A 22659-nucleotide genomic window follows, 5' to 3' on the forward strand; every position below is an offset into this window, starting at 1 on the left:
CTTATGTATATGCTCTGTAATTTTGTTCTTTATAATAGTCTCTTACCATTTTGCCTGGCATCAGTGTCAGGCTCACCAGTTTATAATTTCCCGGATCACCTCTGGAACCCTTTTTAAAAGTTGGCATTACATTGGCCACCCTCCAATCTTCCAGTACCATGCTGGATTTTAAAGATAAATTATGTATTGGTAACAATAGCTCTGCAAGTTCATTTTTCAATTCTATCAGTACTCTAGGATGAATGCCATTCATTCCAGGTGATTTGCTACTCTTCAGTTTGTCAAATTGCCCCATTACATCTTCCAGGTTTGTTTCAGTTTCTCTGATTTATCAGCATTGAATATCATTTATGCCACTGATATCTCTCCCACATCTTCCTTGGTGAAGGCTGAAGCAAAGAATTAATTTAATTGCTTCCCTATGGCCTTGTCTTCCCATTTTACTCCTTGGTCATCTAGCAGTCCAACTGATTCTTTTACCAACTTCTTGCTTCTAATATACCTAAAAAAGTTTTTACTGTATGTTTTTGCCTCCAACGCAATCTTCTTGTCAAAGTCTCTCCCTTGCAGAGTCCTCCTAGCTCAGAAATATTCTTAGGTCTCCTTGTATGCACCACACATTTCAGAATTCCCCCCAGATTATCAATAATAATGATGTCTGCGGACTGTGAAGGTCATTAGAAAACTTTCATCTTTCTTTCCTGTAAGTACTTCATGGTTGATTTATTTCCTCTGCCACTGACTGCTATACAGCTACAAAGCATAATATATCCACCTTGTGCTTAATAGTTAGCAAGAGATGAGCTTAGGGCTCAAAGTGGTGAATTGGATTGGAAACTGATTGAGCGAGGAGTCCGACAGAGGGTGGTGGTAAATAGAATTCGCTCAGAGGGAAGAAAGGTGAGTAGTGGAGTGCCTCGGGGGTCAGTACTGGGTCCGATTCTGTTTAATATATTTGTGAGAGACGTTGCTGAAGGGTTAGAAGGAAAAGTTTGCCTTTTTGCAGATGGCACGAAGATAGCCAATAGAATGGATACCCTGAAAGGAGAAGAGATCTTCAAAAATTAGAAGAATGGTCAAGGGTCTGGCAGTCAAAATTTAATGCAAATATCTTCTGGGAACATAAAAAGTTCGGTTTCTCGTAAGGTATATTTACTAGATAGATAACTAGAAACCCATCAATTTTAATGTTACTTCATATTTTAAAATAGTAAGTGATAGTGCTCAGTGATCACTGAGTACTATCACTTACTATTTTAAAATATGAAGTAACATTAAAATTGATGGGTTTCTAGTTATCTATCTAGTCAAAATTTAATGCCAAGAAGTGTTGAGTGATGCACTTGGGGTGCAGAAATCCAAAGTTGATGTACCAGATAGGAGGAGAGAGATTGATCAGCACAGTTCAGGAGAAGGGACCTTGGGGTGATGGTGTATGAGGATCTCAAGGTGATGAAACAATGTGACAAGGCACTGGCCACAGCCAGAAGGATGCTAGGCTGAATAAAGAGGGGTATAACCAGCAGAAGAAAGGAGGTGTTGATGCCTTTGTACAAGTAGTTGGTGAGGCCCCACTGACATGATGCTGATTCAAGGTTTTAGTCTCCATTTATCGCATCACTATTCCTTCAACTTAAGTTGAAATGTGAATTCACGTCGATGATGGTCTCCCACATGAGAAAGTGAAACTGCAGACTAGATATTTAACTGCGGGAATGCTGAATAAAATAAGTATTTTTAAATATATATGTATTTCGGAATAAAAGAAGAATTTGGATAATAGAAAGGGCATTACATAATATCGGCAAAATATAAACTATACAAAAAAATAGAAAAAAAATACTAAATTGAGCCGATGAAGCTTTTGATGCATATAAGGCCTTAAGTGTTTGCCTAACTTTATGGCAGGCTGAAATCTCCGATGTTCCAAAAATTATAAGAGTTTTCATCAGTAGGTAGATTTGGTGAAGAGGTTGTTTCAGATTTTTTTCACTTAGGAATTCATTGAAACATACAACATTGCACACATTTTGGCTCTGTATGTTGTTCTCCTGCAACTTTCAGTGTATACTGGGCGGACACAGTTCTCCACCTAAAGACGAAGGAGGGAACCAGGCTTCAGTGCTGTCTCTCATCAGGTCCAGGACACTCTCCATTGCCAAGACACAAAGGAAGGAATGAAAGGTTTGGGCTGTGTTAGGATTAGAGATGTGAATTCCTTTGCACCTACGTCATAATGTTGTTTCCTGCATCAGACAATGAGTACGATCTGTGAAGAATGCAACATTGAAAAACAATTTGCACGTCTTACAAATGGAGTGTAGTCTTTGTGGAGAGAACAGGGCTGCCGAGAGACAGTCTGGGCAGGGCCACCACCGCCACCCCCTCTACTCAGGCCGCTGCCACCCCCTCTACTCAGGCCGCTGCCACCCCCTCTACTCGGGCTACCACCACCCTCTGCCTCCCTTACTTTCCTGCGTCTGCTCCTCCCTTGGTCTGTCACTTTCCTGCTCCTTTGTGCTGGGACCCAGGTTATCGCGTTAACACAATCGCCCAGGTCCCAACGCACAGGAGCAGGAGCGAGAGCTCAAGGGAGAAGCAGACGCAGGAAGGAAAGGGGTAGGGCAGGAGGTCAGGGCCGGGGAATCTTGCCCCCATCTCAGCAGCGCAGGGAGAGAGTGCACTATTCGTGAAACATGCGTAATATTTATAGCACTGCCCCTGATGTGAAAAAAAATTAAGACAGAATAAAATGAAAATTTGCATGCATGACATGGAAGCTAAATGAAACAAAACTTTTGGGCCTGCACATCACTCCTTAGTACCAGCCCCAGAGGCGTCTTGTAGGTAGTCTTAGTAACAGGCCACTCGCTGTCTCTTGCTTCATTTCCAGATCCCAGTCATAGAAGATTTCATTCTAGTTTTTCAAAGGTTCTGCTGTCATTTGCCTCCCTGCAGCAAAGAGCAAGCTGATAATTTTGTATTATTTATTCAGGAAGCAGCAGTTGGAAGGAGGGGAAAGACTTGTCACTACAAATGACTGATGACTGTTGGATCTTCTGCCTGAGCTTTCTCAAATTTATTGCCTCCTTTCTGTGGTTAGGCAGCTAAGAGAGTGTTTGTGAAGGCAGAGGTGCTGGAACTCAGGGACTTAACGAGACATACTGTACACGCAATATCTCATGGGCTGCTAATATTTTATACTCACTTTGTCAGATACTCATTGAACTGCCATTAGGAACTAATATGTTGTGCTCTACAATAAATTTATTAATGGACTAAATTATCTTGATAGATGTACCCGACTGGTGCAATTTCCATATCAGCTTGCATATTTGCAAAGTCTAGAGGCTTGTAACACTGGCTATGAGAAAATCAATGTTCTCTTGAATGCTTTTCACATTTTGTTGTGTCAGTACATCAGGTTTGTAGAGATTTACAAAAACTGATGACATTTTTTTCACTGATCATCAGACTGTGCTCTACACCTTTCACAAGAAAAAAGTTATATTGAGAAGAAAACATACACTCTAAAAAGAAAGTGAAATGCAACAATTGGGTGTCTTCCCCCCCCACAAGGCAATACTTCTTGTAATCATCTTTGGCAGCAGTTACAGTTGTGAATCTTCTGGGATAGATCTCCACTAACTTTGCACACATAGACTGTAAACATTAGACCGTTTTTGTGTATAAAACTGTTCACACTCTGACGAGTTCCTTGGGAAACATCGACGGACAGCAGTTTTAAAGTCATGAGACAGAATTTTGATTCGATTGTGAACGAGGCTGTGACTGGGCCATTCAAGAATATTTTTGTCCTTTACTCACCCCACTGTAGCTTTAGCTGTGTGCTTCGGGACATCATCATTCTGAAAAGTAACTTCCATCCTAGTTTCACCTTTCTTGCAGAAAACATCAGGTTTTCTTCAAGGACTTAGCTCTACTTTTCTTCATTCATTGTCCCTTCCATGATGAAATGTGTTCACCAGTCCCTGTTGACAGAAGAAGCTACCATAACGTGATACTGCCACTATCATGCTTCACAGTAAGGATGGTGTTGCCTGTATCATGTGCTGTTTTGATGCACAAATTCAGGCCAAAAGTTTCTATTTTAACTTCATCAAATCGCAAAATATTTTTGCCACATGACTACAGTATTTACAGAGTACTTCCTATATAGTTCAAACAAGATTGAAGGCTGTTTTTCTACACTAATGGCTTCCATGTTGTCACCCTACAGCACAGGCCCAATTTATGATTTGTTTGGAATATTGTTGTCACATGCACACTTTTTGACCAGCCTTGGCTGTGGAAGCCTGTAGTTCTTTCACAAGTTGCCATTGGCCTCTTTGATCGGTCTCCTGTCTCTTCCTTAGTTGGTCAAGGATGGCCTTATCTCAGCGTGGTTTTGGTGGTACCATATATTTTCCATTAATAATTATTTAATTATATTATTATAGTGATAATAATATATAATAATAATATATTCCATCTTACTACAGATGAAAAAAGAGGTGGCGGTATAGCAATAATATACAAATCCTTCTTCAACTCAAAACTTTCTCAAAATTAATCTCCCTACAATTAGAAATTATTGCTTGTGATATCAGGGATGATTCTCTGTCTAAACATATCTGTCTGGTATTACTTTATCGCCCTCCAGGCCACTGGAACAATGTAGAAAACTATATTACTGAATTTATTTCTAATACAGTGCAATCCACTTAAGTGCAAGGGTCTAGGACCAAAGAAATACATGCAGTTAACCAGAGCCTGCACTTAACCGGTGTGACCCAAAGAAGCTTGACATCTGATAAACATGTACAGTACTGTTTATTATACGTACAGTATACAGTCTCTGTTCACTGACATTATACAGTCTCCATTAACTGACGTTAGGCTTACTTGAAGTAATCAGTCATAGTCCTCTGTACACTCTTGTGTCTGTGAATTCCATAGACTACATCTGCCAGATGGTAAAAACTGTCATAGCACTGACATCCAGTGGCCTCCAGATAGGCCCGCACGGTGTTGAGACTCCCAAGCGCTCTTGCAAAAGTGACAGGAGGTTGTTGAATTTCATCAGCATGTGCCTCGCTGCTCATTTCATCATCTGTTTCATCATCAGCCGTTGCCTGCGTGTAGGTGCATATCTCGACATCAGTACTGTCATCAGCTGTTTGTAGATTGTAATCAACAGCCATATAGTGATGAAACTCCTCTTCATTAACACCGGCTGGGATGTCAATAGCCTGTTCATCTGACACGTTTGCAACAGCTGCATCTGTTTCGTCCCTCTCCACATCCTTAACAAAACTTGCCCGCTTGTAGCAGTTCACAATGGTTGCCTGTGTAACCTGATTCCAGGCTTCTTTCTGTATATGTAGGGAATCCAACAGTGATAGATTACGAGTCAGTTCAACAGCACGTTTATCCTTGTCAGTCTGGTTATCCATAACGCTCATCAGACGGCGTAGTACAAGAGCCTGATAATGTTTTTTGAAATTGGCTATTATGCCCTGATCCATAGGTTGGATCAGAGAAGTAGTGTTTGGTGGCAGGAAGACCACCTTGACATTAGATAGCCTGACATCTTCACTGTGTGCAGCACAATTATCACACAAAGCAACAAAATCTGACGCTTTTGTGCCCGCATTCTAGTGTTTAACTTCTTTAGCCACTGCTTCCAAATTTCCCCAGTCATCCATGAATTTGTGTTAGCCTCGTATGACACAGGAAGTCGCTTAACATTCTTGAAGCAACGGGGCTGTTTGCTCTTTCCAATGACGAGTGGTTCCAACTTCTCACTCCCATCCATATTGCAGCAAAGGAGGATCATCAGTCGGTCCTTCAACGTTTTACTTACTGTAGTTTCAACTTGTTTGAATGCAAGTGTTCCATCAGGAATCGCTCGCCAGTAGAGACCGTTTTCATCAGCATTGAAAATGTCACGCGGTGCAAACTCGTTCAAGATGGTAGGAAGAACTGAAACAACCCAATTTTCAGCACCAAAGTCATCAGCGTATTGTTTTTCACCATGCTGTTTCTTGAATTTTATGTTGTTCCTCTCCTTCCATCTTTCCAACCATCTAACAGTGGCTTGAATTCAGTTAGTCCAAGACTTTCAGCTAGCTGATTAGCTTTCTCCATAAGCAGTGGACCACTGACAGAAAACTGTCTGCTCCTGACTTGAGAAAACCACCGAAGAAGAGCATCTTCTACCTCCTCAGCTTTTCCCACCCTTTTACGTTTCCTGTGTGGATTTGTATTGTTTTGCCAGTCTTCCAGAAGCTGATCTTTCTGCTTCAAGATACGTGAAATTTGACTGGGATTGACACCATATTCTTTAGCAATAGATGCTTGACTTTGTTTTCTAATTTTTTAAGAACTTCTATTCCTGCAGCCAGTGTTAAAGTCTTACAGTTGCGTGATGATGATGACGACTGCAGTGTACACTCTAACAACTTTCTTTTGCTTGTTCTGCCTGTGGCGGTTAACCAATGAGGTTTCAAATATATCGTCCCTTTGTCACGGGCCAATCAGCTTCCATATTCCGTGCGTGCGCTTATGCGGAGTCTTTCCTGCAGAGGAGCGGTCTTAAAGCATGCATATAAGCAAATCTTGCACTTATCAGTGGTGCGCTAAACCGGTTTGTCCCCATAGAAATTGATGGTGCCAAAAACGGGACCGAAGTACGGCATGCAGTTAAACAGAGCATGCGCTTATCAGACGTGCACTTAAATGGAGTGCACTGTACTTGTGTTCTCTCTGACATGTTATTTCTAGGAGATATTAATCTTCATCTAGACACAATGATTCCTCCACCAAGAGCTTCACAAAATTCCTCAATCATTGGCAAATCTCCCTTTCACTGATGGTCTTTGTGGGAAAACGTGGGATACAAATGTAACAAATAAATAAAATATCAACGGTCACCAATTAATCCTCCTTGCATATAGATTCACCGACCTAGATAACTTTTTCATCTCAGATCCTATGTGATCACATGCTCCTTGGTCTAACCAATATAAATTAAGAACACACAACTGTTAACAAACCGACAAATAATAGAGCCGTCTTCACAACTAGGGACAAAGTTAATGTTAACGAATTCTGGTCTAACATACCGTTACAAATGAATTCATGATGCAAGCTTCACATATCAAGCTACTAAAAACTGGAATTCCCTACCTAAGGGGTGTATAATTATAGTACAGCAAGAGACCCTCACTGGATGCCCACCGGAAGGGTGGGAAGGCCAGATTTTAGGAAAATCTATGACTGGCTGCGCAAGGACTTGCTTTTCCTGTAAGTTAATATGTGTCCCCGCTTGGGATCCATCCACTGGAATAGTGATGGGTCAATTTACATACCTTTAACAGCTAAAATAACTGAAAAAGTACTGACTAGGCCAAACAACAAGTAAATGATTTAATATTTCAGAATCTGTAAAAAAGCAGGTCTGAACAATGAGTTCTGACACAAACAGGTACAACTGTCACTTTAAATCAGATGAACAAAATGGAGTCTATTAGTTTTGTATAGAAGGCTACAGAGGTTATACAGAGTTCTTAAGATGGTGTGAAAAGTATTGCGACACAGACAGATGTGGAACTGTTATCTCAAAGCTTCTCAAAACATGCTGATAAGACTGTGTGGGAACGTATCATCTCAGAAATTGAGAGCTAGGTATCTCACCATTGATTTCTATGGAGAGTTTGTGTATAAAAGAGGGGACAATTTGCCATAGCTTTGGTATCCGCCCCAACGCTTATCTCAGACGGCGAAGCTCTGTCCGGTTGTACCCAGAATCTATCTGCTGAATGTACCTGATTAAAGTCTGTTGTGCAAATAAAATCCTTATTCCAAATGATGATTTGTGGGCTTAACTTAATGATGAAAGGCTGTAAGTATAAATGCTTTTGTTGCATCCAGCAGCTATCTCTCGCTGCATTATATAACTTGTAACCTAAATCCAGTTTGTCATAAGGCTGGTATCTATTCCTTGCCAGTGCTGAGAGGCGGACTAATGCGGGTCTCTTAGATCTAACGTCTCTCTCAGTGGCAACTCCTCTTAGAACTTCACAACCCCCTGATTGCCCCAGTTCTAGGGCTATTTAGAGATGGAGTCAGATTAAGGTCATTTAAGCCTTCTTGGGGGGGGCTTGGGACCCCTTAATTCTCAACAGGGGTAATTTTACTAAGCTGCAGCAAAAAGTGGCGTGCGGCAGTGTAAGCGCGTCTTTTTGACATGTGCTGAGCCAGTTTTTACCGCATCCTGGATAAAGGACCTTTTTTAAGGGGCTGGAAAATGGACATTTGGCAAAATGAAAACCAGCACACATCCATTTTTGGCCTGAAAACTTACCGCCACCCATTGACTTAGCGGTAAGGTCTCACGTGCTACCCAGGCGGTAGAAATGCAGTGCACGCCCATAGCCAGGTAAGTGCCATGTGATAGAAAATAGAAAATATTTTCTACTGTGTGGTTTTGGCGCATGCCAAATTCAGAATTATCGCCCGGGGCATGCGGTAGCCAGGCGGTAAATCTGAATTTGGTGCAGGCTGTTTGCGTATAGGCCCTTAAGAACCTTTGTAAAAGGACCCCTGAGGTCACTTAGTTATGTTACTGATTACTGAAAATTTCATAAATTGTTGAAAACGTTCTTATTCGGTAAATCCCTTACCATTGCAAGCAATTGTTACTCTTGTGGTAAATCTGATATTTGAAAATATGTCATTTTACTGCAGTGCTGTTAATACATGATATTGCTTTGTCTACCATTATAGTTTATTAATTATAAAACATTTAATAACTGTTTGATGTAAGCCACATTGAACCCAAACGTTTTTGGGAAAATGCGGGATACAAATGTCATAAATAAATTCTGACTGTGCTTGGAGTGATATTTAAGAGTTTCCAGGGGTTTTTTTTATCCAGCTCCTGATCTTTTAATAACTTTGTCCCAGTGTTCTGTAGTCAGCTTCTTGATGTTCTTGGTTTCATGTGCATAGAAACTGCTGAATTTCTCCTCCTATCCTGTGAAACAGTTTAACACAGCTGGGGCCAGTTCCCTCAGTGTGTATTTTTTGAAAGCTATTGGCTACATCACAGATTAAAGTATTTAGGATTGCTACAGAAGTTCAAAAGGTGGACATTTATCTAGCCAAGCTATTGCATGTTTATATTCCTAATTTTCTAAGGATTCAGGAATGCATTTTTCACATGGCTGTTCTGGATAGGTTCTGTGGATAACAAAAAGTGAACGTTTTGAAAGGGGCTACAGACTTTGCACCAGTCCTGGAAGGCACAGCATGAGTGTATGTTCCTTTTGAAAAGTGCCTCAGGAGAAAAGTACCCCACAGATGAGTAATTTTAACACAGGCACATATATTTTGCCCATTTTATAAAGGCAACCCCAGGGCAGACAGTTAAACCTGTTCTGAGGCAGATGCAATTATGCTGGAAACAAGAGGTATAAATGTACTTATTTTAGAAGGAATGTTAATAAAGTGCTACTACCACCCTGGCAGTGCTCATGCAGATATCGTACAACAGTAGGCAGTGTGTAGCTGTGTGTCCACTCCAGGACAGCTTTGTGAGCCGACGTGAGGTGTGTGAGGCAGGGGCATAGCCAGACAACAGATTTTGGGTGGGCCTAGGCAAGAATTGGGTGGGCACCAAGTGTTCTCCCCACCCCCCAAAAAACAAATTATCTCAGCTGGTGGGAAAACGCTTCTTTCCACCTTGGCAGCAGGCATGCACTGAAAACTGAGCATGCACAGGTGCCGGTGTTGTGGAGAGTAGCATTTTCGTTACCATCAGGGGGAAATCTTCAGCTGGCAGTGCTTGGGATTCCCACCAGTTACAACTAAACATGTGCTACTGTTGGGTGGGCCTGAGCCATAAATGGGTGGGCCCTGGCCCACCCAAGCCCACCTATGGCTACGCCACTGGTGTGAGGTGCTGTCCTACACATTCAAGTGCTTTTAAAATTACCTCCACAGTTTTGAAAATGAAAGACTACTGTTTCGTCACCTAAGAGGAACTGCCTCTGAGCGATGCAGCTGCACAGCAATGAACAAGCCTACCTTCATGGGGCAGATGCAGTTTTCACTTGAATAAATGAGTTTTTAGCTCTCCCCTTGATCCACATTTAAATAGTGGAACTCTTACACTGAACATTCTTTCAAATGTGCTCTTTATTTTCATATAGGATAGGATTCATCTTGAGCATGGCGCACTCACCATATCTGCGGTCAATGTGTCGGACTCTGGCATGTATCAGTGTGTGGCAGAAAACAAGCATGGGACGATTCTGAGCAGTGCTGAGCTGCGGGTCATTGGTGAGTTACCGGAACACCAAGAAAGAGAGGAGGAGAAAAATGCTGCATATACTCTGCTCACACGCGTGCACACTCTCTGCATACACATACACAGCTCATACAGATGCACACGCACACAATGCTGTTACACACATGCATACCATACAAATGCACACACACGTAACATACACCCTAAAAACATACCCACACACATGTTCCCATGCATGTACACTCACACCCTACACATACCTACTCATGCTTACGCAGAACGCACGCATTACACACACACATGCACACAGGCAAATACACCTTACACTCGCACCCACACACCCTATACCCATACCCACTTTGCACACACACACACAACTATAAACCAATTATTTATTACTGTAGTTTTTATAGATGTCTTGAGCATATGTATTCAGTATTAGATATTTATTATGGCACTATTTTAATTTCCACAACTTTTAAATATTGTTTATATAACTTTTTCACACACATTTCCATAATAGTTTATAAGTTTGTAATGCTAGTGGTATATGGATCTCTTAACTTTGTTTAATCCTTTCTGCAGGGCTTGTTTTAATTCTTATACACACATGTTATAGTTTGATTCATCAGATGTGCCTAAAATGTTGATTTTATGCTTTTGTTATAGGGTTTTTATTTATGTATTTATAGTTTTTATTGATTTATTCATAGTCCTTGTGTATACTATAGGATGTCTTTTTTTTTAATCCTTTCACATATGTGTGTGTGTGTATATATATATATATATATATATATACACACACACACACACACATACACATATATAAACTATTTTAATTATATATGTTTTCATTTTAATCCTTTTTTTTATATAGATTCCATGAGGCAGGCATTTTTTCCACCGAATCATGGTCCCATGTCGGATTTTGTTGAGTGCTTATATAATACATTTTTCTGGATTGCACCTCTGGCATCCTCTTCTGGCTAATTTGTGGAAGATCGTTGTCCATCCCTACTTGTTTTCTGAATAAAAACAGATCTTATTGTTTAGTGACACTGGATATTTCTGCAGTTGACCCAGAGATTTTATTGAGGCAACTGTATATGATGGGGGTGTGTGGTCGAGTATATGCCTGGGCTGCCTCCTAGTAGCACTTTCTTGTCAATATTTATGTAGGCCCCCCCCCCCCCCTAGAAATGGTTTTTCAGAAACTAGGTGTTGGATACCGGCTTTATGCTGACAATACACTATACAGTTTTTCTTCCCAGTTGGTTTAGGGGGCAATTTTGCACAGAGACTGGAGGATTATTTGGAGAGAATGGGTAGTGAGTGGGGGAGAATAAGTAGGCATTAAATTTAGCTAAGACAGAGGTTATAGTGATGAGTGCCTGCTGTTTTGTCCCCGCTCTCTATTAAAAAAAAAAAGAAATTAAGTGTTTGAGTGTGGTGTTGGATACTACTGTAAATGTGCAAAATGACATAGACCAGGTTATCTAATCTAATCTAGTACTTTTATACCACTGAATTCCCACAAAGGGTTCAGACCGGTTTACAATAAGTAAAACACAATTATTTAAACCGGTACATAGTATGACGGCATCACAAAACTTAAATAATCAATAATCATTTCAAGTAGATATCCATCAAACAAAAAGGTCTTGATTTTTACAAAAGATCGTATAAGAACTTTCAAGTCTTAGGTTAGTTGGAAGAGATCTCCAATATTTAGCAGCCTGAAATTAATATGATCTTTCATGATTTCTGTTACACACAAGACAATAAACCTTAGGAAAAAGCAAGATACTATTGTTTTTCAGTTTTAAAGTCAATTAAGAAGAAGAATGATAAAGTAAGTTATATAAGAAGACTGAAGCCGAGCCATGTAAAGATTATAATACCAAACAAAACACCTTAAAAATAAGCCTGGCGTTCACTGGCAGCCAATGCAAATCCTTCAGCAATGGGATAACTCTTGGCAATTATCAGGTCCTCTTTTTTTCAGCTGCATAGATTGAGGACACTAAAGCTGATTGATCCCTTCCTATGATTTTCAGCTTGTTGTACAGAGTCTAGTGTTAACTAAACTGGACTATTATAATGCTTTATATTTGGGTATTTCAGTTTACAGATGTCCAACATTACAAATAGTTCACAATTCAGCAGCAAGATTGGTTACAAAGATCCCTAAATTTGCACACATAACTCCAGTTTTGAAGCAGTTGCATTGGCTTCCAGTAATGTCAGGGTGTACTTTAAAGTTCTCACACTTGTTCATCGAGCAATTATCCTGAAAGCCCTTGCTGTTTTTCTCAGGTATTGAAGCGCCATCAGCTGACACATTCTTTAAGATCAGAAAATGCTAAGCAGCTGGACATATCTGGGTTGCGAAACGTTCATTATGCAGCGACCAGGGCGGCTGTATTTTCTGCAGCTGGCCTTGTACTGTGGAATGATTTGCATTTGTGTACTACTACTTATCATTTCTATAGGGCTATTAGACGTACGCAGCGCTGTGTACTGACTTGGCGCAGTTCAGGAGATTTCTCCAGGGAGAATAAGGTGTTTTCTAGAATTACTGTGTGTTGAGGTGGAAAAGAGGGTGGAATTATAAGGTGAAATTGGGTGGGGTAGGGATGTATGCTATATCCTGTCAGAGATAAGGCTGCCAATAGTGGGGATGGAGAACAAACCAGGCAGCCAGAAATAAAAAAGAACCAAAAAAAGTAAATGTTTTCCTTTTATATTGGACTAGCAGTACATTATTTTTTGATTAGTTTCCAAAGGCAATACCCCCTTCTTTGGATCACCACACGGAACAAATATCTTCATCCAGATGCATGCACACATTTATACATTCAGGTCCATGCTTTCACTTGCTCCTATGTGCCACAAGCCGCCTTTTATCTCACCAAGTAGATGTTGAAATAACTGTTGGATTTTTTTCATCTTTCACATGAATGTATCTGTCTTTCCCTCGGTTACTCAGGATTCATAATTTGGGAACTATTCCTCCACTTTCATTTATTTTTCCTTATGTGGCTGCTGCCTCCCCTCCCAGAGGGTGATGAGCTTAGATGTAGCTTCACATGGACATCTTTAAAGTTCAACGCAAGGATTCCCCTGATGCTAAGAGGTTTCAGTGGTGATTCCCATTGCCATCTTTGCAGGAGTCCCTAAAGAGGGTGAGGAACTTTAAATGGTGCTTTCTATGAGCAGCCATGGCCACCTTTTTCCTATATGTGCTGAGTAGACTTCTGGCATTGGGTTTTGAGGAGTGAGTGAAGAGAAGGTAGATCTATGGAGACCCTGAAAAGTAATTTGGTGCCAGGGTGTGACTAGGTTTGTCTCCTCACCACAGCCAGTAATGCTTTTCTTCATGCTTGCTGAAATTCTGTTAGATTTAGTGATCTAAAATCACCCAACATGGTCAATAATTTCTGGTACTCAGATGCTCTTCTCAAGATTGACCCCTGTTTGTTCTTTCCTTTCAGCAGTGGGACCAGACTTTTCTAAATCTCTTGTGAAAAGGATAACGCTTGTGAAAGTTGGTGGTGTAGTGGATATAGAGTGTAAACCAAAAGCTTCCCCCAGACCGATCTTCTTCTGGAGAAAAGGACGGCAGATACTGACTGAAAATGATAGGTGAGGCACAAATGCTGGGGAACATTTTGCATCCAAATCAGCAGGCCCAGGATAAACAGGTTTCCTTTACTTTTCTGATCCACCTACTTAGGATAACATGGGTTAGAACAGCTGAGCTATTAATAGCAGTGTTATCATTAGCATCCTACATTAGGGGCCCAGGTCCATGAAGAGGGTTGTGGTTAGGCTATAACAGATGAACATTAAGGTATGGTTACCTTTATTGTCTTAAACCCACCTGGTCAAGACAGTATGGTTTCCTCATTCTCTGCCCTCAATGATCGTTGAAGCATCCCAAGTTTAATATTTTTCCTAATGCTACTGAGCTTTAAGTTCCTCAGGGAAGTTGTTCATAATCTTGGTGCAACAACTGAAAAAGCCTTTCACCTAGTTCTCTCCAAGTATACCTCACCTTTCTCAGGAACAGATACTAGATACAGTGAGAACTGATCTGAAAGGCAGTCAGGGCAGAACTTGTGGACTGACTTAAATGTTAGAACAGAGCTTCTAAACCTGTCCTTTGGTACCTACAGCTAGTTGGTTGTTTAGGATATCCACAAAAAATATGCATGGTATAAATTTATATACATTGGAAACCCAGTATATGCAGATTTACCTCATACATATTAATTGTGGATATCCAGAAAAACCCTCTGGCAGATGGTCACCAGAAATAATGTGGGCTTTTCAAGCAGTGGTGAAATTGGTGAATTGACAGGTGGCAGAGGGTGGTGGTAAATGGAATTTGCTTGGACGAAAGTAAGGTGAGTAATGGAATGTCTCAGGGATCCGTCTTGGTACAAATTCTTTTCCATAGATTTGTGAGCCAAATTGCCGAAGTGATAGAAGGAAAAATGCAGTTTTAAGCAGATGACACAATGATTGGCAGCAGAGTGAACACCTTAGAAGCAGTGGAAAGTATGAGAAGGGACCTAAAAAAAATTAGAGGGTGGGCTAATTCCTGCTTAATAAGCTTTAACGTGAAGAAATGTAGGGTGATGCATTTGGGGAGCGATAGAAGGTGAAAGGCTGGTGTACACAGACCAAGAAAGGGATTCTGGGGTGACAGTATCTGAGGATCTCAAGGTATGAAACCAGGAAGCAGGAAATTGCACATGGATCATGGAGCAGGGAATTGCACTAGAACCAGGAAGCGAGGAATTGCACACGGATCATGGAGCAGGGAATTGCACACAGATCATGGAGCGGGGAATTGCATACGGATCATGGAGCGGGGAATTGCACTAGAACCAGGAAGCGGGGAATTGCACTAGAACCAGGAAGCGGGGAATTACACGCGGATCAAGCAGCAGACCAATCCAGGTACTTGTAATCTTGGAAACAGGATATTGAGCTCGATGGACCTTCGGTCTGTTCCAGTATGGCAACACTTACGTACTTATGATCAAGAAGCACAGAGGATCAGGAAGCTGTGACAGGGAATAGCACTAGAAGCAGGGACAATCAGGGAACAGTGCTAGGGCCAGCCAGCAGGAGGCAGGGTCAGACACTGCACTAGGTAAGAAGGTATTATAACTTTGAGTAATGAAATGGCATCTTTCTTCCCTTGATCTCATTGCAGAATCACTATTCTGGATGATGGGACTCTGCGGATTGTTAATGTGACGAAAGCTGATGCTGGGACTTACAGCTGCACTGCCAAGAACCACTTTGGGACAGCAAGTAGCACAGGAACCCTGGTAGTGAAAGGTAATGCACTTTGTACAGACTCCTTTTTAATACAGGGGAGAGTACACGCATGCTGCTCCAAGCCATTTTACTTGGATTGAATGGTTTAGCTGAAAACTGCCATTCTCTATTCAACTGAAAATATGCTCAGATCTCCATAGCATGTAGACTTTTAGCTGGGTTTTAAAAAGTCATTCTTTTGGGCATATTTGGGTCAAGGAAGTGAGAGAGTGCATGTAAAAAGCAGTTGTGCTCCTTTACCGCCTCTTGGCAGGCCAACCCTACCCTTAGGCAGGCTAGATATCCACCAAGGACAGCAATATTTGGGGATGGTGGCATGGTAGTAACACAATATCTCTGTTTCCAAGTGTATTAATATAGTGCCAAAGGGGACGTGCCATCAAGGCAGTTTACACAGACAAAAAATTTTAATAGAAAGGAACAAGTACAATGATGACAGGAAAGCAAAGATCGAAAGCTGAGGAGAGGGATATAAGAGATGGTAGATTTCCCAAGAAATAGTTTAGTTAAATAGTTTAATTCATTTGATATACCACCCTTATAACATTAGTCATCAGAGTGGTTTACAATAAAAATGCACAATAAAATCAGAAAAGAACGCCAATAAAAATAGGAAAAACTTAATCAATCTATCGAGCCCTCTGTCCCAGGAGGGCTCACAATCTGTTTGTACCCAAGGCAATGGAGGGTTCAGTGACTTGCGCAAGATCACCAGGAGTAGCAATGGGATTTGAACCGGGCACCTCTGGATGTCAAGACAAGTGTTTTAACCAATAGACCACTTCTCCACTCCAGTTAAAAAGTGCCGGGGATAATGAAGACCCTTGAGGAACCCGCTAATCTTCCTACCCTCTGTTCGAATCCCTGTCCACACAATTAATCAAATAGCGGAGCCTGGTCCAACAACTATCCCCAACCAAAACCTTAGATCTCCTCTCCAAAACCACCAGGATAGTCATCATGCATCGGGGAGGGTGGGGTGCAGCAGTACTTGAACAAGGGCCTCTACTGAAAGGCCCCATACTGGCACTGGGTACCTTTGGAACAGCCAGGAAGAGGTAGGACTACAGTAGCAGCCGCAGCAGAAGAAGAATAAAGAGAAGGGAGGGGGAGATGATATGCTGGACCCTGTGTGGGAGAGGAGGGGTTAGGAAGAGGAAGGGAAGATGCTGGACCCAGAAGGGAGATTAGGGAGGTGAAGGGCAGATGCTGGCCACTTGGAGGGTGAGGGCTGCTGAGCACTTGACAGAGTAGAGAGGGGAAAAAGGGTTGCTGGTCACTTAGGGGGAGGAGAGATGCTGGACTATAAGGGTGGAGGGGGGATGCTAGGGGAGTCACATATGTTGTTGAGGCCATGTGACCCAACATCCTCAGCATAATCCATGCTAATATCTGCTAACACTCTTGATTTTCTCCCACTACAGACACCAGATTTTATGGCTGACAGGCATTCGCCTGAGTCATGTCTATCAGGGTCCTGTGAATTCTAATTTTGTTGATGAGCTTAGTTGAGATTTGGTGTAATTTATGATGAACCCTAGTAACTTCACCACCCTGGATGGTTGTGCTCACTGATCCCTCTCTTTCTTCCCGAGATGTGTTTTTGCTTAACCAGTCGGCCAGATAGAAATAAAATGGGCTTCTTAGCATTTAGTTCAGCATAGTAACAGGAGCCCTTAATCTGTAAGTAATCTTATTTTATACTTTTTAAATGTAATTCCTGGATATATCCAGCTTTTTATACTGTACTTGTGAACACAGTAGAGGATCATAAGAGTTGTATTACAAAATATTTTTTCCAGAAAAAGGAAGTGCCAGATTTGGCATGTTCTCTGTCCTAAGGCATTTTCAAAAGTGAAAGTTCACAAGATGAAAATAAACCCAGGCTTTGCAGCATTGTGGACATTATAAAAACTGCCCCCTAAAATGGACACATAACAACTAAACACTGGAATTCGCTACCAAAACAGATCAGATTGGAAAAATCATATGCTTTTTTTTATCCAGCACCAAAAACACATTATAATCAACAAGCTTTTGTGATCTAAGTCCGCTATTCCTCGTTAGGAAGACTACGTAGGATTCTGATCTAAAGCAAAGAGGTTTTGTATTATATTATGTATGGTCAAGGTCGGGTTGGAAGTATACGTTGTTCTTAGGTATGGATGATTCATTTGTTCTTTCCTATATTTTATGACATTCCTCCTTTTTAGTTTAATTGAAATTTTTTTATTTTATGGAATTTAATTTTGCTTTATAAAGCGTTCTGATTTGCTTGGCAATAACTAACAGTATAGTAAAATGAATAAATGATAAACTATATCCTCAGCTATAACAAAACCGATTAAAACCCTGGCCTAAGGTTGGCTCTGTATGAGTACCAGCACCTTCCTAGAAAAAGGCAGTGATAACCCTGTTCTGGCATACTTTAACCTGTGGCCAGCAGTGATGTTCATAGACAGAGCTCACATCTCTGCCATATAATCCTGGATTTTCAAATATGTTTGTATGCTAAACAGCAGGTACTTGCAGTGAAAGTCTGCCCAGTTTTCCATATACATATATTTTGTGTGTATGTGATACAACAGTTACGTAGCCTTTTAACAAATTATCCTCTAAGAAAGGAATTTAATAAAACAGTTCTGCATGTTAAGTCCAGTTCTCCCACAGATCACAGCTATTAAAAAAAACTCTCTTGCTGAAGCAACGCACAAGCTAAAAACCCACATTTTTGATGGTGCTTTTAACTCCTAAACCCCACTTGCCCGTTCAGAACCCTCACCTTATCATCCTCACTTCAACTGTCTCTTATCCCTTATATGTCCTGTCTGTCCTAACCCTTATCCCTTACCTGTCCTGTCTGTCCTAATTAGATTGTAAGCTCTGTCGAGCAGGGACTGTATCTCCATGTTCAAGTGTAAAGCGCTGCGTACGTCCAGTAGCGCTATAGAAATAAGTAGTAGTAGTAATTTTAAAGTACATTATAAATGCAATTTATAAAAGTGATATTTATAAATGTAATGTTTGCTTTTCTAATGCTGGCAATTATCATGTGATCACCCACAGAAGGTGAGCTTTCCACAAGGGAACCAAAGACAGGCAAAACAAACAGTGGATCCAATAAAAGTCCTTTCACAATGAGTGTCTTCCTGAACAAGGTCTTTATTGAAAGCTACACAATTGACCCGACATGTGACGTGTTTCGGCTGTAAAGGCCTGCATCAGGGGTCTAATAATGTCTGAAGAAGAAAAAAATGCCTTGTGGGTCAGATGAATAACAGCACATAAACGTATACGAAGCAGCGCTATGCTGCTCTGTCATATGCAGAAAATAACAAACGTGTCGGGTCAATTGTGTAGCTTTCAATAAAGACCTTGTTCAGGAAGACAATTATCACGTGATACCTAGCCATAGTTAATGTGGGAGCATTTCCTGTTTACGAGGCGCTAAACGCTCCTGTGTTAACGTTGCATTAGCTAGTTCATGCACAGTAAGTGTAACACACTAACTAATGCTTCCACGCCCTCTCTCTGCCTATGCCACACCCCCCGACAGAAACAATTTAAGAAAACTTCAGGAACGCACAGAATGGGGCAAACTACCAGAAAACCCCTTAATGTTATTGTCTGGGAGCTTGTTTCTGGGTTAAGTGCTTAATGCCTGTTAACGCACTGGTAGAAACAGTTGTTTGTCCCTCCCCAACCCTGCTCATTCTCTGCCCCCAGGAATTGCCTACATGCTAAACTTTCCATGGATGGGTGTTATTGTATGCATATGCTGGAGCACTTAACAAACACCTACCTGGGCATGTAAAATTACCTCCGAGGCTTTAAAAATGAACCTGTCTGGTTAAGAAAAGACTAACTCTTAACCCCAGAGCAGGCTTCTTAGGCTGAGATTACAGAATGTCATCCTGTTTTCTACAGATCCCACTGTGATCATCGTGCCTCCCTCTAGCATGGATGTCACCGTAGGTGAGAGCATCGTGCTGCCCTGTCAGGTCTCCCATGATCAATCCCTTGACATCAGCTTCTCCTGGCTCTTTAATGGGCAGCTCGTAGACTTTGAGAAGGACAGCGATCACTATGAGAGAGTTGGTGGAGTAAATATTTACCTTTTGCTTTTTGTCTTCCTTCATGGCTGTCTATCTTTTTCTTCCTTCTCATTATATCTCTCTCTCTCCTTCTCTTTGTCTTCTTGCTCTTTCTCGCTTTCTTTTAGTTTGCCTTTTCTCTTTCCTATCAGGACCTATTAAATCCCTTCCATGACTGTTTCAGGATACTGTCAGTGCTTCAAAGAGAGTAAAATGCTCCTCCCTTCCCTCCTTCAGCAGGACTCAGCCGGGGATCTGATGATCAGAAGCATCCAGCTGAAGCATGCTGGAAAATACATCTGTTTGGTACACACAAGTGTGGACAAGCTCTCTGCTGGAGCAGACCTGATAGTGAGAGGTACAGAGGAGCGGGCAGAGGGGAAAATGCCACCCTGTTGTTTTTGTCTGCCAATGGGCATCTTTTTTCATATAGTAGCATTGTGCAAATACAGAACCTGTCGTGTCAGAAACTACTCTTCTCTGGGTTTTAGGACCTCCTGGCCCTCCGGATGCCCTCACAGTGGAAGAGATCACCGACACAACAGCCCAATTATCTTGGATGCCAGGAATGGACAATCACAGCCCTATTACCAGCTATGTGGTTCAGACTCGGACTCCATTCTCTGTGGGATGGCAGGCTGTGAATACAGGTCAGCTGGGAGCATGTGTTAAACTCTTGCCCTACTCCCTCACTGCTATTTCAATGGCTTTTATAACCTTTAATATTACTGCTTTCACTGCTGTCTCACAGTTCTCTCTGCTCTATCCTAGCTTTAAAATATCTAATGTCAGTAGGCCTACATTTTGATTAAAAGTTTTAATCACACGATTAAATGAATAGTATTTACTTATTTATTTCCCATTGCAGCTACTTGTGACTCTAGGCAAATCATTTAACCCCCCTTTGCCCCAGGTACAAAATAAGCACCTGTTATATAATATGTAAATTGCTTTGATTGTAACCACAGAAAGGTAGTATATCAAGTCCCATTCCCCTTCCCTTCCCTAAAGGATTTATAATCTCCCTCCTTCCCACTCCCATATCCAACATCTCTCCCTGTCTCTTCCTTCCCGCCCTCTCCTTTTTTTCCCAGATCCATTCTCTCTCTCTTCCCCCCCCCCCCCCCCCCCCCCCATTATCAGCACCTCTCCCTCCCTTCCACCTCCATGAGCAGTGACACAAACTTGGTGGTAAGCAGTACCAAGCTCTTCTCATGGCCACTGGTACTCACTGCCTTGCTCATAGCTTCCATCAGTGACCCCTCCAGTTCTGCTCATGGGTCTGCAGCTCATTCCCCTCCCCCCATATCTTCCCCCCTTCTCAATCCCCTCTGCTGGTCTCCCTTAAAGGTGGTCTTCTGTTGGTCCCTGGAAGTGGCAGCATTGCACATAGGCTGCCTGTGGCCTGCCTCAAAGCTTTCCCTATCTCTTTTGACTTCGCTTCTTTTTTTCTACATGGGTGGGATGGGTCAGAGGGAAAGCTTTGGACCATGGTGCAGGCAGCATATGTTCAGCACTGCTGCTGGCAAGGATCAACAGAAGACCACCTTTAAGGTAGACTGGCACAGGGGTAGGTGGCATTGAAATGTGTGGGGGGGGGGAGATGTTGGATTGTGCCAAGAAGAGGAGTTGGTAGTGGAAGACAGTAGAAGTGATGTTTGAAGGAGACAGGAGACGCTGCAGTGCGATTAATTTTTATGATTACCATTCATTTTTTTATCACACTTACTGATTGATGCATTGATCACAGAGTTAACTGTGATTAAAATGCAGCTCTAAATTTCACTATTCTCAGTGCTGTGTCCTTAGCTTTATAATCTCTAATGTCACAGCTCTCACTGTTAACTCACTGCTGCATCCGTATCTTTACAATCTGCAGTGTTGTTTCTCTCCCTGCTGTCTCACTGGCTTTATAGAGGGTAACTTTCAAAATGATCTCTGTGGGCAAAAGCGTTTTACCCACATAAAATGAGTGATGAAAACAGTTCACAATGTGTGCATAGGACAAGATCTCATGCACATGTACCTACAGTAAGCGAAGGCGCTCCTGGTAGCAGGGTTGGGGATAGGGACTGAAACGTGGATGCTTTTATATATTTTTTTGAAGTACATGTTTCATTTTTTTTAAAAAGTCTACAGAAGGAAAGAGCTCTTTTCTTTAGGCAGTTTTCAAAATAAAAGTCTCTATGCAAAGTGCCGCATACTGTGCAGTTATCCAGGTAGTTGGAAAATTTACCCCATGACCCTGCAGTCTCACTGATCTCACAGCTCCATCACTGGTTTTCTAATCTGCTGGTTGACCCTGGCACATGTAGCCAAGCCTTCTCCAATACAGAAATGCACCATCAGAATGCTGAATTGATGTCTGAAAGCTTGGTTATCAGCAAATCTGTGCGTAATATTTAGAAAACTGAAGCTCAGAGAATGCATTTTGTTCCAGGCATGATTCAGGGCGAAAGAACGTTCCACCCTCTCCTTCAGCTCCTGCTTCAGCTTTTTGCTGTTGCAAGACAGAAATTGAAACTTTTGACTCTGGTCCTTCAGGTTTTCCAAGACAAAGACCCACCAGCTTTCAAATTACAGTTCATTTCTCCTGTCAAACTATCCAGCACTTCTCATTCAGTCACACTTCGGAAAGTGCAGGATCTTACCCCTGATATCTTTTTCAGCCACTGAAATGGGTTCTCACCAGATTTTCTTCATTCTCTCCAAGTTCAAACCAGGAATACTTCACTTCTTTGTGCATCACACTTGACAGGAAGCTGAATTTTATCACTGAAATATTGAAACAAGGCTTCTGGTGAGGGTTCAGCAGGAGAGCCAGTCCTTGAGTTCTTAGACCAAAACTGAGAAGCTAACCTAAAGAGAGAGTTTGAATTATTCAAAGCTTCGTTA

General features: G+C 41.6%; 1 protein-coding gene across 1 annotated transcript in view; it reads left to right on the top strand.

Moving 5' to 3' along the window:
* Nucleotides 1-22659, top strand: part of LOC115471924 (contactin-4-like) — a 150804-nt gene that overhangs the window by 110746 nt on the left and 17399 nt on the right. The window contains exons 9-14 of the mRNA XM_030205893.1: nucleotides 10218-10347; nucleotides 13810-13960; nucleotides 15543-15670; nucleotides 19598-19773; nucleotides 20002-20122; nucleotides 20256-20414. Coding sequence (XP_030061753.1) covers nucleotides 10218-10347; nucleotides 13810-13960; nucleotides 15543-15670; nucleotides 19598-19773; nucleotides 20002-20122; nucleotides 20256-20414 — 865 coding nt within the window. The remainder of the gene's footprint in view (nucleotides 1-10217; nucleotides 10348-13809; nucleotides 13961-15542; nucleotides 15671-19597; nucleotides 19774-20001; nucleotides 20123-20255; nucleotides 20415-22659) is intronic.

The sequence above is a fragment of the Microcaecilia unicolor genome, chromosome 6 (genome assembly GCF_901765095.1).
Source record: "Microcaecilia unicolor chromosome 6, aMicUni1.1, whole genome shotgun sequence".
NCBI lineage: Eukaryota > Metazoa > Chordata > Amphibia > Gymnophiona > Siphonopidae > Microcaecilia > Microcaecilia unicolor.